Source organism: Elephantulus edwardii, unplaced genomic scaffold (genome assembly GCF_000299155.1).
Source record: "Elephantulus edwardii isolate Elephantulus edwardi_28Jun2011 unplaced genomic scaffold, EleEdw1.0 scaffold00080, whole genome shotgun sequence".
Lineage (NCBI taxonomy): Eukaryota > Metazoa > Chordata > Mammalia > Macroscelidea > Macroscelididae > Elephantulus > Elephantulus edwardii.
Genome location: NW_006399830.1, coordinates 4,513,123 through 4,527,640, shown reverse-complemented (window position 1 = coordinate 4,527,640; position 14,518 = coordinate 4,513,123). Strand labels below are relative to the sequence as shown.

Below are 14,518 nucleotides of genomic sequence, written 5' to 3'. Positions count from 1 at the left end.
ACCTCAGTAACTGGCTTAGAGATTGACATGAACGGACTGAGCTGTCTCCCAACATAGGAGTCCACCTGATGGTCCATGATGCTCACTTGTTATGCAGTTACGTAATGGCAGTTATACAATGCTGCTGTTCCTGTCAGGGCCACGGAGCTGGCTCTCATTCACACGGACCCTGTGGACAGCAGAACAAACACCTGCCCAGTCCTTCGCCGTCTTCACCACAGCCTCTTGTGCTCAAACTATTGTTGTAATCACTGTGTCAATCCATCTCATTGAGGATCTTCTCTTTTACCTACCCTCTACTTTTCCAAGAATGATATCCTTTTTCCAGGGCCTAGTCCCTCCTGACAACAAGCCCCACATATGAGGTGAAGTCTTAGTAGCCTTACTTCTAAGGAGTCACCCTGGCTTCACTTCATCCAAGACAGATTTGTTATTTTGGCAGGCCATGGGACAGTTAATGTACCATGCAATGATGTTAGTGTTTGAAAGCTACTCTGGGATGTGTGATATAACAGACCTCCTTGGATCTGACATAAGAGGATGAGGATGGAGTGTGGACCCCTAATCTTTTTTTTTCCTTTCTTTTTTTTTCTATAATTATATTTTATTAATTTTCATAAACATTTACAGAGATTTTGGGTTTCCATTCATTCATTGTTGCACTATTCTCTCTACCCTCCTCCCAGTTTGTTCTTTGGACCCCTAATCTGGTCACAGTTTTGACCCAACATATAGAGGCTTTCCCTGGGGTATAGCCTGCATTACTTTTTATCTTACAAGAGATAAAAGGGGAAAGAAGTCAGCAGAGAATGTGGGATCTACCACCAAGGAAGAAAAGCCAGAAGCAGAGGGCATCCTTGGTATCCAGTGTTTCTGTGCTGAGAACTTTCTAAATTCAGGGGAAGATTAATACCAAGACATATAGAGATACAGAAGGATTTCCAGGCCCACAGATCACTTAAGTTAAGTCAAAGAACTTCCAGCAGAGACAACAGAAAGAGAAAGCAATTCCCAGAGCTGGTCCTCTAAATCCTAAATCCTCCTACATCGTGAGAGAACACGTCCACCTATCAAAGTCATCCTTCTGTGCTAGCAGCTCTAGATATCTAAGGAAGCGGTGGATTAATAACCCATGCCAGCGCAGTCAAGCTGAGTCTCAGCATCCCCATGGGATAATGGGATCAGCGTGGTATTCATTTCTTAGGACTACTGTAACAGAAGAACCCAAACAGGATGGCACATAAGTGGAGAAATGGATTTCCTCTCAGCTTTGGATGCTGGAAATCTGAGCCCAGAGTGCGGGCACTGTCAACTCCTTCTGAGGCTGAGGAACCTGTCCATTCCCCTCTAGAATTTGTCTTTAGTATCCCTTCGCATCCAGCTGCAGCATCACATGACCTCCTTCCTCCGTCTCTGTGTCTCTGTTTTTACGTAAGTACATCCATCAAATAGAATTAGGACCCACCTAGCATACAGCATTTGACCTCATATTAATGCATACCCTGGTAATGCAGAGGTTAGAGTTTCACTGCTAACTGAAAGACTGATGGTTCAAATGCACCAGCTCTGCAGGAGAAAAATAGGGTAATCCACTTCCCTAAAGATTTTGACCCTTGGGAACACCACGGGGCAGTTCTGCTTTTGTCTTGCAGTGTTGTTACAAGTCAGCATCACCTTGATAGCAGGATCTGTGTATTTGCTTGTTCTTAAATATATCTGTAGTTTTAGAGCAGTAGTTCTTACCTAGCAGTGCTTTTTCTCCTTGGGGGACATTTGGCAATGTTGAATGACATTTTTGATTGTCACAACTGGAGTGGGAAGGAGGTCTGGTGGCATTTGGTGAGGCTCTTCTAAGCTTCCTACCAAGTATAGGACAGCCTCCAAGAATCATCCAGTCTAAAATGTCAGCAGGAGACAAATAGGTCAGAACCAGGTATGAGGGTGCTGGAATGCACCCTCCAAGGGGCCCTGGTAGCATAGTGGGTTAAGCATTGGCTGCTAAGCAGAAAGTCTGCGGCTTAAACCCACCTGCCATTCCACAGGAGAAAAATGGGGCCGCTTGCTTCTGTAAGGACTTAACGGTGCTGGGAGTTCTTTGGGGCAGCTCGACTCTGTTTTAAGGGTCACTGTGAGTCAGAATGGGCTTGATGGCAGTGGATTTGATTTTTATGACATTGCTAAAGATCTTACGTCCAAACAGTGTCATGTTCACAGGTACTAGGCTTAAGATGTCACTGTATCTTTTTGGAAGGCATGATTCAGTCCATGATAGACCCCTCCCTGCCTCATGCCTCATTGGACTCAAGAACAGATGCAGGAAGTCCAAATTGTACCTGAACCACAGCTGTCATGCATCAGGAGAAAAGCCAGTCTTGAGACAGACAAAGCTGATCCTCTGATGACAAAGAGAACTTCTGTCTTATCTCTAATTGGAGTCTATTCCAAATTTAGGTGTGATATACTTAAGATCCTGTTTTGGCTCTGTGGAGTTTTAGTTTTCTTTAGCTTCAATTTGAACTTGCATATGAGCGAATGTCCATTCCACTGTAAGTCCCTGTCCTTGTGCTGATATTGTCAATATTCTCCACTATCTTTAAGTACTGAATAAGAACAAACATGTCTTGGGGTAAATGAACTAGAGTGCTCTCAAGAGGTAAAGATGAGAAAACCTCAATTCACATACTTTGGGCATGCTGTTAGGAGGGGCCAGTTCTTGGAAAGCCATCACACTTGGAAAGGAAGGAGTGTCAGATAAAAGCCAGAAAGACCTTCAACAAGATGGACTAACACAGTGAGTCTAACAGTGGGCTCACACATATCAGAGATGATAAAGACGGGACAGGACGTCAGGGTTCAGATCTACTACTCACAGAGTCACGGCAAGTCATAGCTGACAACAGTACAGAACAACAATCTCTACACTGAAGTCAGTTTGATTGTTGTATATTCTATCTGGTTAGGTTAATGAGTATTATAATTTGTTTACTCAAAATGTATTTGCATTGAATAAGGCATTACACAAAATTCCATCATGTGATTTCCAGCCTTATTTCTATCACCAAAACCGTATTTTCCAACTACCTTGTTTCCAATTTTGGCATTCTAATGACCAGTCATTGTTAATGCATCTTTAGTGCATGTTTTATCATCTTAGATCGCAGAAATTTACAGAAATCTCAATTTCTTCATCTTTGGTTTTAGCAAAAAAAAAGTCATTTTAACAAGTCTTCCAAGCACGACTCACCGCGACCCTATGAACAAAAGGCCTGAACCTCCTCTACAACTATTTTTTTCTTTTTTTGCGCATGTACCGTCAAATCAGATCTGACTGGTACAGGAGGGGATTGTCCCTCCTTCTCCAGCAAAGGATCTGGTGGATTCGAACAGTGCACCTCTGGGATTGCAGTGCAGCTTCTTGCCACCAGAGCTCCCTCGTCTACTATTGATATTTATCAAAGTTCATAGTTTCCAGAGGCATGTTATTTAGGAAGTGGATGCATGGAGAGTATCCTATTATTGATGGTCACGTACTTCTGGGTGTATTATTGTTTTTTCCAATTCTGTGTTCACTTTTACGGAACCTATGCACAAAGTGAATACAAGTGTCCAGCTTGGTAACAAGTTTTTGTTTTGTTTTTTTAAGGATAAAGAAGAGGAATCGAGAAGCCTGGACGAGCAGCAAGGGCAGACAGTAAGAACTTCAAGGCGACCCTTTGGACAAAAGACAGACATGTCTCCCTCAAAGCGAGCGCAGGCCTGGCGCAGCCAAGTTTTCGAGGCATCACAAAGAGCTTGGTCTTCTCGGCTTGCGAAGCGTTCAGATCCGGGGGACACCCACAGCGGCATTCTCTGAGCTATGTTTGGAAGCAGCCCTTGACACCGCAGGTCCGTGCATCATTTTAACAGCCTCTGATCCTCAAGGTTTGCAAGCAAGCTATTGTCCCTGTCCTCGGGAGCCGGACGTTCAGAGCAGCCCTCAAACAGCGGGGGCGAAGGCTCAAGGAGAACATCAGACTCTGCTGGGTACACTCTGTGCGTCTGCAAAAACCTGCCTCCGCGGGGTGGATACTGTGGGCGGTTCGGGCGGAGGCCGTGGGCTGGAAGCAAAAGCCGGGCCACACCACATGGGCCAGCCCGCGAGCGCCCCAATGTCCGAGCGCCCGGGTGGCCCAGGGCCGGCGGGGAGAGCGGGGCCGGAGTGGGCTCGGCCCGGGTCGAGGGGCGCTCGCTGTCCCCGCCTCCCGCCGAGCGGCGGCTTGGAGGAACTGCCACTCGAGTTCTCCGGGAGGAAGGGCCGCACACTCGGGTAGGACTGGACGCCGGGGAGGACAGCCAGGTCCCTCCGAAAGGCGCGGAATTACCAGGACGACCGCAGCGCGTCTTCCGGCAGGAGCTGACTCCCACTTCCGCCGGAAGTCGGTGTCCCGCGGTCGCGGTGCATCAGCGTTAAGGGTCCGCCGGGTCGCGCGGACCACACGCCCGGGCGCGGGTGCGGTGCGGCTGGCCGTTGGCGGTAAGGCCGCACCTTCGGGGTTCGTTGGCACCCCGGCTGGCCCGAGGCTGACGGCCGTTCTGTCCGGCCCGTCCTGCGCCCTTCAGTGCGCGACTGCAGCCTCACGTGTGGCGCGCGCCGGTTCTTGCGCCTCCAGGTCCGCCCGCGCCCACTTCCGGGCTCCTCCCCGCGGCGCGTCCGCCGAGCGCCCCGGGCGGAAAGTGACCGCGGGGAGACCTTGTTTGTCGTGGGGTGCCAGCGTGGGCGCCCCCGGACTAGAGCTAGAACCCGATAGACCCGGGGCCAAGGCGCCGTTTCTGCCCCGGTTTCATAACGGATTTCTCCCGCGGGCGGGTTCAGCACCCCGACTCGCCCATTTCTGCTCCACCCCGGCGCCGCCCTCCGCTGCGTTGCTTTTGTGAGTCCTGCGTTGATCTGTCTCCCCGGCCAGATCCAGCCTCCTCGAACCATGCGGCATGCAGCTTCGCGTAGCACCAGCGGTGGTTTTCAGTCCCCTCTGACTGTTGGGAGGCGGAATGCCGGCGTTGCGGGCGTTTGTCCAGCTTAGAGCTATCCATTGGCTGGCCTCCTGCAGCGGGCAGGAAAGCAAGAAATAATTAACGTTTCTTTAATAATATCTGAAAGGGAGAAACGTCCTTGTGATGTAGGACCATTGACAGAGACCTTAACTAGTTGACATTCTTTGTTGATGGTTTGTCACCCTGCAGTCTAGAGCTGAGCATCACTTCCTTTTTGTTAGCATCTTTTTTTTTAATTATTAAATTTTACTAGTTTTAATGAACATTTACAGGGATTTTGGGTTTTCATTCCTTCATTGCTGCACCATTCTCTCTACCCTCCTCCCCAGTTTGTTCTTCTTCCCCGCCATCCGAATGTCTGTTTTAATTGTCCAATTGCCACAGTGCTTGTCAAAGTCAGTTCTGATTAATCTCCTTTGTCGGTGTGTCCTTTGCCATTCCCTATCACTCCTCCCTGAGAGAGACTTCACCCTAAGTCATAAGGAAAAGGGGATGGCGTATTCTCTTAGCTACTTCCTGCTGAAAAGGGACGCTGTGGGTTTCAGGGTGAAGATCTTCTCTCACTACTCTAAAGGGCCCCTTTGGCAGTAGGAAACACATAGACTATTATGGAGATTGATTTTGGAATTTAGATGCACTCTTATTGATTGTGCTTGGCTGTACATGTTCATATCCTTGAAGATGTATCATGGGGGTGTTGCAACCTAGAAGACACAAATTTGACTAACAAGTTATAAGTACATGAGTCAAAAATTATGGAAATGTAAAAGAAAGGATTCTTTCATTGTTTTACAAACCCTCCCCCAGGTCCGCTCCACCATGTAGCCCTCGCTCTAGACTCCTGTGATGACAGAAATACCTAGTCATATATCTCTTTTAAACAGTTTTCTCCCTCCTCTGTTTCAGTGCAGTATACATTATTGAACCCATCTTACTCAGTCTCTCCCCAGCCCCAAGGACAGTCCCATTCTACAACAGTGGCATCATGTAATATTTGTCCTTTTGTGACTGGGATATTTCACTCAGCATAATGTTCTCCAGAGTCAACCATTTTGAATAATATTGCATGAGTTCCTTGTTTTTTAATGCAGCATAGTATTCCATTGTGCGAATATACCACAGCTTCTCTAGCCATTCGTTTGTTGATGGGCACTTAGGTTGTTTCCAACTCCTTGCTATTGTGAACAAAGCTGCAATAAACATCTTAATAGGACTTTGTAGTGGTGCAGTAGAGTTCTGGGGGCCTAGTGGTAACAATCAGCGTTGCAATGCCGCTCTGCTTTCGAAGGGTGGGCGGTCTCCTGCGGTTCAATTAACTGGTTCACTTAACTGCCTTTCGAAATTGGCTGGAGACTCAGCTATGGGTCGTTTCTGGCTCTGCTACACAACAACAGTGGAGTTGTTTCGGCTATGTTTGAATCCACCAGCTGCTCCAAGGGAGAAATACTAACCTTCTCCTGTGCAGTTTACAGCCTGAAAACCCTGCTGGAGGGACAGCTATGAGACAACACCAACATAACTAGCAATTATTATTATTATTATTTTTAGATTTGAACCTTGTATCAAAGGTAACCTTTTCAGTGATAGGAAGGAACACTTGAATGGTTTCCTATTTTAACTGAATGGCTGCTAGATTAGATCTGCATCTCAGGTGTTCCCATTTTCCTATTTTTTTTCCTCTTTACATGATGTGCTGAATCAAAGTATGTTTCCTCTGAAATGCATCTGACTGAGAAGACCAGCACTCAGCTAATACGGGCATCACAAGGCCCAGGAACATATACTACGTGAGTAGCCTGGGCGCCCCAAGGCGTTCCCTCTTAATAACCTTTAACTCTGTGAAGAGTTGGGGAGCACTGGTGGGATGGTCTGTAGGGAGTTGTGCTGCTCACTCCAAGGCCATGTCTCTGGAGATTGGAATCTAGCAGTGGCTCCGTGGGAGAAAGGTGGAACAGTCTTCTCATATGCAGCTTAAAGCTTCACACACCAGCTGGAGGGTCAGCTGTGAGTTGGTTTCAAGTCCACAGCAAGGACGAGCTCTCAGGAGCTTTGAGATTGACCCCTGTATGACCACCCTGAAGGCAGCCACTTGAAAGGAGGGCATGTTGGAGTTTTCTCCCAGAAATAAAGCCCCTCAAGGTTGGTGTCTAGAGACAGACCAAGACACATTAGGTTAAATTTCTTAGGGAAGAGAAACTTACAGAGGAGGGGATGGTACTGCTGGGATCTGAGGGGAGGAGGAGGGAATATGTAGTTATTGTTGTGTGTGGTAGAATCAGACCCTCCAGGACATTTTCAGAGGCAGTAAATCACAAGAGATGCCCATCTTTCTCCAATGAAGCAGTTAGTGGATTTGAACCGCATACCTTTTATTTTCAACACTCTTGGCATCAGCAATCAGGAAGTCAAAAGATTAATTGCATTGTGGAAGCCTGCTGTCAGGGACCTCTCCAAAGTGCTAAAGAACAGTGATGTCAGTCTAGAGACTAAGGTGCATCTGCTCCAGGCCATGATCTTTGCAGTTATTGCTATGCATCAGAGAGCTAGGAGTGACTAAGGATGACAGAAGAGTTGATGCCTTTGAGTTGTGGGGCTGGAGAAGAGTGTTGAACATACCAGGAGAACAAAAGGTCTGTCTTGGAGAGAGTGAAATCAAGTTTCTCCTTGGAGGCAAGGATTTTGAAGCTCTGTCTCACATACTTTGGGCATGTGACCAGGAGAGAGACCAGTCCTTGGAGAAGGACGTCATACTTGGAAGGGTAGAGGGAAAGTGCAGGAGAGGAAGATCCTGGATGAGATAGATTGACTTGATAACTGTGTCAGAGTCAGTAAGACTGGTTCAGGAGACGGCAGAGTTCAGGGCTATTGTACAGAGGGTCAGTATGAGTCACGGTTGACTCGATAGCTTGTAACAGCAACAAACCTTTGTGTTGGATTTGCATCTCCGTACGCTAAGCCACCTGTCTTCTGTAGTAGTTAGGTTGAGGAAAGTCTCGGCTGATGGACTGCGAAGCCTCAAGTTCATCGTCTGCTTGACCTTCGTCTCATTCTGCAGCCATAGCTCAAGGAGAACAGGGGTCATCTTGCCCCAGAGCAAGACAAGATACAAGAAAAACAAATCTACCAGAGCTTCGCTCACTTAGCTTAGGTACAAACCAACTTGACAGACTGCCTTACAGAGTGTGTTCTGTGATGACAAAACACCTAAGCAGGTAGATGCCTCCTTGGAAGAGGAAGACCGACAGCCCGCATCGTGTGATGACGGACCAGCTAACTGGAAAGACGCTGGGGGGGGCAGCTGCGTGCACCTGCTGATTTGCATAACCTCTTTTCTTTCTAGAACTAACCTCATCTTTTTCTCAAAGTGCTGAATAAACATGAGCTCTACCCCATGCCTTCAACCTAGACTCCAGCTGTCCCCCCAGAAACCTCCCTCGCAGAGACAGACTTAGGGAGCTCACACCCCTTGTCTCCTCTGTGGTGGCATATATAATAAAACTGCTTTTCGCACTCTTAATTTCTGTCTCCAAGATTGGTTTTCCTGCCTACAGGCAGCAGAACCAGGAATTTTCTGGTAACACTTATATTGATTCCTCTGTCCTACCATCACATGAAAGGAATTTTGATGGTGCCTCTGTGAAAACACTTAGCTGTTCACTAAGAGGTTGGCAGTTTGAACCCACCCAGTGGCTCTGTGGAAGAGAAGATTTGGTGACCTGTTCCCATAATGGTTTAACCATTGTTTTCCAGTTGAATCCGACTCATGGTCAGCCTCCATTGGGTTTCTGAGGCACAGATCTGAACAGTGACATGGCAGGTGCATCTGCCTCCCCAGCCTTGGTCATCAGCCTGACTTGTAACTCAGTAGGCCCCCCAGGCTCCTTCCCTGTATGTCACAGCCGAGAAAATTCTACAGGGGCTCCTCCAGCATGTACTGACGCTTCCCCTCACTTCATAGGCACCATATCTTAGTCCTGTGTAGTTAAAAGAATAACGTGTAACCTGTCAGCCTGCTAAACCAGAGACTGGCCGTTTTAATCCACCAGCTGCTCCTTGGGAAGACGATAGACTATCTCTGCATGTACTGACGCTTCCCCTCACTTCATAGGCACCATATCTTAGTCCTGTGTAGTTAAAAGAATAACGTGTAACCTGTCAGCCTGCTAAACCAGAGACTGGCCGTTTGAATCCACCAGCTGCTCCTTGGGAAGACGATAGACTATCTCTTGTCAAGATTACAGCCTCAGAAACTCCTGAGAAACCACAGCAGGCATGGGGTTATAAAAGGTGTTCAGGGTCTCCGGTGGTGTGGAGCTGAGATGGGCACCTGTGTGGTTTACCAGACAGTAGTTCAAATCTCCAGCTGCTGAGGGAGAAAGAGGAGCAGCCTTGGAGACATTGCTGGGCCGTTATGCTCCGTCCTCAGAGGTTACTACGTGTCAGCAATCGGCAGGACCTACCACCTCTACGATAATCATCACAGAGCGTTTCAGAATTCCTGCCTAGGACCCTATCTGCCAAGGCCCAGAGTAACGACTTTGGTTTGTAGAGAAGGATTCATACATTCACTGGGAGATGTGACAGGCTGATTGACACACACCCACATGCGTGTGCACACACCACCACACACAAGCTGTGAACTGAGATGCAGAGGGAGCCCATGGGTGCGTTAGCACTGAGCCGTTGACACATTTAGTTAACCTTAGGTGGCGCTGGCATGGTTCCAGGGATGTGGGGTCAGGTTCCTGCTCGAAGCAAATTCACCTGGGCCTGTGAGTTGACTGCTCCCTGAGTGGCACAAACAGTTGACTAAGCTAAACGTTGGCAGTTCAAACCCACGAGCAGTTCTGCAGAACAAAGGCCTGGTGATCAGCCAGGAAAATGACAGCCAAGAAAAGCCTCCGGGGCAGCTCTGCTCTTTAATACCTGGGGCTGTGAGTACAGAGGGCTCGGTCGCTCTGTGCGTGTGCGCGCGCGTGTGTGTGTGTGTGTGTGTGTGTGTGGCAAGAGACAACAGACTGAGACTGCGCGGTGGCTCCTGGCAGCTGTCATTGCCCTGGAGCGCTGTGTCATAAGATGAAGTACCTGGTTCTGGGTTTGATCCCCAACTTTGTGTTTATGGAGAGGTGAGGGGGCAGTGAAGCTTGTAGCAAAGGCTTCAGCAGGCAGAATCACTGGGTATGTTCCATCCTAGCATCCCTCTGAGTGTTGTTGCTGTTTATTATTGTATCAACTACAACGCGTAGTGGCCCTGTGCTATGCTATCTTCACAACTTCTGTTACGATCAGGCGTGTTTTCCACGGTCACTGTGTCAGTCCATCTCGTTGAGGGTCTGAAAAAAGAACTGAGTTGGAAAAACAGATTCTTCACTGCTACAGGATGATTGTGATAAACCCCCACACACACTTGGTTTTGGAATGTCCGGAAAGCAGACCACACAGCCTTTGATTGGGAAGTGCCGAAGAGTGAAGGCCCAGCGTTGTGTGGGTCCCCCTTGCTCACAGGGTGACAGACTTGGCAGGTGGGGTGCGGGAAACCAGGCAGGCAGCGGGCATCTGAAGCCGTGTACTGCACGCTGCAGAACTAACTGCCACTCTGTTTCTGTTCTCTTGCAGCCCCCAGGATGGACTTCCTGGTCCTCTTCTTGCTCTATCTGGCTCTGGTGCTGACTGTTGTGGTTTTCATCTACATCTACTCAAGAACCCCGCTCTTGGAAGGCCCGGTCAGAAGGGGCGCACAGGTGAGAGATCCGGTTCTCGGGATCGATCACCAGGCTCCCAGCGCCGCTCGCTGCGGTCCTGACAGCTGACACAACCCCAATGCCCTCACGTGGGATTCCCCCTCACAGTGACCCTTTGTCAGCTTCCTGAGGCTGGAAATCTTTAGGCTTGGAGACTGTACATACTTACTCCAACAAGTGGCTGGTGGATTCGAACCGCTGACCTTTTGGTTAGCAGCACGGCATGCTATGCATTGCACCTACAGGGTCCCTTGGTCCTGACAAGACAGGCAAAGGGCACAGACACACTTTTGCTTCCTTTGTGCATTTAGTTTTGTGTGTATGGTGATTGTGGACGTCGCTCCCTCTCTGATTAAGTTGAAAGTAATCTAGCGATGGTACTTTGTGGCTCTAGAAAAATGTTCCCGGAGGTGATGTATGTGATGGGGCATGGACAGGAGCACTGTCTACTCGAGGCGCTGGGCGGGTGAAGCAGGAAGGGGGGACGGGGTGTGTGATCAGAAAGCTAAGCGCCAGGCTGCTCGCCTTCTTCCATCAGGGACCAGAGGCGATTGGTCCTCAGGGAAGGAGGACCTTGGCAGGTGTGTGGCCTCCTGGGGGCTGCTAGGCCAGGGCCTGAGCAGTGTCATTGACCCTTCTCCCAGGAGAGGCTTCTTCTGTGAGGTCAGGATAACTGCTCGCCCTGGGGAGGAGTTGGCAGCTGAGGGGTGCTGTTCTCGTGCTCTCTGCACCGCTGACGTCACTCAGACCAGCGTTTGGAGGCTGCACATCTAATGGGGGGAGACTGGCCATCTCTCTCCTGCTGGGTGACTAGTGGATTCGAAACTCTGCAGATTGGCAGCCTTTTCTTTTAGCAGTGTGACATGATCCCACTGGAACTCCTTATTTTTCCCTTTGTTCCGCCTTAAACCTCTTGTTTAATAACAACGTCGTATTAACCGTCACTGCCACTCAGGTGGGAAAGGAGCCCTCGTGCAGCTGGTTAAGCGCTTGGCTGCGGAATGAAAGGTCATTGGTTTGAACTCTATGGACAGAGACTTGGCAGCCTGCTCCCGTAAAAGAGGACAGCGTGGGGGCTCGTTCCATCTGTCCTGCAAGGTAGCTGTGAGTCAGAATGGACTCAGCAACAGTGGGACGGATGCCTGGAAAGGAGCCCTGGGGGTGCAGTGCTTCAAGTGCGTGTCTGCTCACCAAAAGGTCTGTGGTTCGAACCCAGCCCCTCAGAGGAAGCAAGACGGGACAGTCTGCTTCTGAAAAGATGTACAGCCTTGGGAAGCCAGTGGGGCAGTTTTATTTATCTCACGGGGGTCCCTGTTTGGGAGAGCTGACTTGACAGCACACGACAGGAACAGACGTGGAGACTGACGTTTGTTTGGCGGTGGGCCGTCTGAGCGTGGGACCGAGCTTTCCTCTCTCCTGTTCCAGGTCGTTTCCTGCATAGTCCCAGCGTGCGTGCTGAGGGCCGGCCGGAGACTGCTGCATTACTTCTTCCGTACACGGTATTTATGCCTCCGGAGGAGCCCTGGTGCAGTGGTTAGGCACATGTCTGTCAGCTGAAAGATTGGGGGTTCAAATCCCGCAAATGCTCGGTGAAAGAAATGTGGCAGTGTGCTTCCGCTGACATACAGCTTAGGGGGAGCTCTGGTGGCCTAGTGGCAAGAAGCTGCACTGCAATCCCAGAGGTACACAGTTTGAGGCCACTGGCTGCTCCATGAGAGGAAGATGGGCAGTCTCCTCCCGTGCGATTAACCGCCTCTGAAAACCTGCTGGAGGCTCAGTTCTGGTTGGCTCCAACTCTGTGGTCCACAACAACATATATTTTGAAAAAGTATGAGATAAAAGGACAGCTTTAAAACCCAGTGGGGCCGTTTTCTGCTGCCCCATAGTCACGTAAGAGCCCTGGCAGGGTAGTGGGTGGCGGGCAGCCCTGCTCACTTTAGGCGAGTGGTTCTAACCCACTGGCCACTCGGCTGGAGACAGATGGGCATTCTCCTCCCGGAACCGTTCAGGGGCTCAGAAACCTGGTGGAAGCTTGCTGTGAATGCACTCGACAGCATGGGATGGGAATTTTGGTTTTACCCCAGACTTTATTATATTTTTTTTTTATTTTATTTCATTGTTTTTGTGTGTACCGTCAAATCAGATCTGACTGATACAGGAGGAGATTGTTCCTCCTTCTCCAGCAGAGCATCTGGTGGATTTGAACCGTGTACCTCTGAGATTGCAGTGCAGCTTCTTACCACTAGGCCACCAGAGCTCGCCCTATCCCAGACTTTAAATGTTACCGTTTTCTTCTGTTCTGATGACGAGTTGTCGGAAGCTCCCTGTGGGTCTCCATCCAGTGGGGGAGGGCCCGAGGGGGCCTGGGTCCGAAGGCGCCACCATCCCCCCACTGTGTGGCTGTGGGACAGTTGCTTCAGGCCCTCCTCCTGCCCCCAGCTTCATCTCCTTTATCTGGGAGCTGAGGGCACATGAAACACGTGGCTGTCTGCTTCGGCGGACAATGACCACTGTGGAAACCTACAGGCCTCTGGGGTCAGGATGGACTCAAAGGCAGCGGACTGGGCGTTGGTTTGTGGGCACTTCTGTTCAGACCTGCAGTCAGAGTCTCAGCATTTCTTTACATGCCCACGCCAGCCTGCTCTGGTGCTCAGCCCTACAGCAAAGCTCTGAGTCCCCACTCAGCCCACCTGCAGCTGCACCACTGAGGTATGTGCAGGGGAGGATGAGGAGGGTCTGAGGGCGCCTGAGCAGGAAAAGAGCAGGAGGACGGGGGAGGAAGGCAGGGACATGGACGAGGGCCCGCCGCCCGTCCCTCTGCCCCCACAGCCACCCTCCCCTGGCAGGCTGGCAAACCTCCTACTCTGAACCCCCCTTTCCAGGAGCCTTCTGCTTTCCCAAGCCCCGTGTGTGCCAGTGTGTTCTAGAACGTTCCCAGCTTGATTCAGAGCACCTCCATCAGATGCCCCATCCTGGTCCTACCATCTGCTTGTCAGGAAGTGAAGGGCCCAGTCAGCGGCCATCTGAACCTCGTTCCTGTGTGCCCCGAGGGAGGGCTGCCCTCCGGAGTGCCCTTGATTCCTGAGAATTGGTTTTCCTGGGCTGCAGTGAGAGGCTGCCGTCTAGGCACTCGGGGTGGAGGGACCACTGCCATCTCTCAGAAGATGCACTGAATTTCTTGTCTCCTCTCATGGAGCCCTGGTGGCGCAGCAGCTAAGTGTTGGGATACTCACGGCAGGTCAGAGATGTGGGTCCATCTACCACTGCGAGTGAGAAAAGAGGGGCCGTCCACATGCGGGAGGTCCCAGCCTTGGAAATCCGGAGAGCAGTCCCCCTCAGTACACGTTTTCATGTGCCGGGACTCCCCTGTAGGTGTCCAGGTTTTGAGTGGCAGGCCCTTTAAAGAGGTCCACTGAAGGAAGAGGTGCAGTGAGTCTGCGGCTTGGACAGTCTGCTTTTAAGGAACAGCGAGAGTGAACGTGATCATGGCCGTGCCCTGGGACTGCCCAAGCTTCGTTCTGTTGTATGTCAGGTCGCTGTGAGTTCCAGCTCAGACATAGCAGCGCACAGCAGCTCTTAAAGCAGCTCTTCCTTCGTGGGATGCCCTTGAGTGGCTGCGGCTCGGCAGTGCCATGAGCGCCAGCGTGAAGCCCTCCCGGGGCCGCCTCCTCACAGTCAGAACGTGTGTGTACTGTGTCACAGCCACTGCGGTAGCCCATCGCATCGAGGGTCTGCCGTCCAGAGAG

General features: G+C 50.3%; 1 protein-coding gene across 1 annotated transcript in view; it reads left to right on the top strand.

Annotated features, from left to right (window-relative positions):
- The first annotated feature begins 10,655 nt into the window (after nucleotides 1-10,655).
- ZDHHC4 (zinc finger, DHHC-type containing 4) overlaps nucleotides 10,656-14,518 on the top strand; it is an 11,618-nt gene continuing 7,755 nt past the window's right edge. Inside the window, exons 1-2 of the mRNA XM_006889755.1 lie at nucleotides 10,656-10,772; nucleotides 12,198-12,271. Of these exons, the coding sequence (XP_006889817.1) occupies nucleotides 10,656-10,772; nucleotides 12,198-12,271 (191 nt within the window). The remainder of the gene's footprint in view (nucleotides 10,773-12,197; nucleotides 12,272-14,518) is intronic.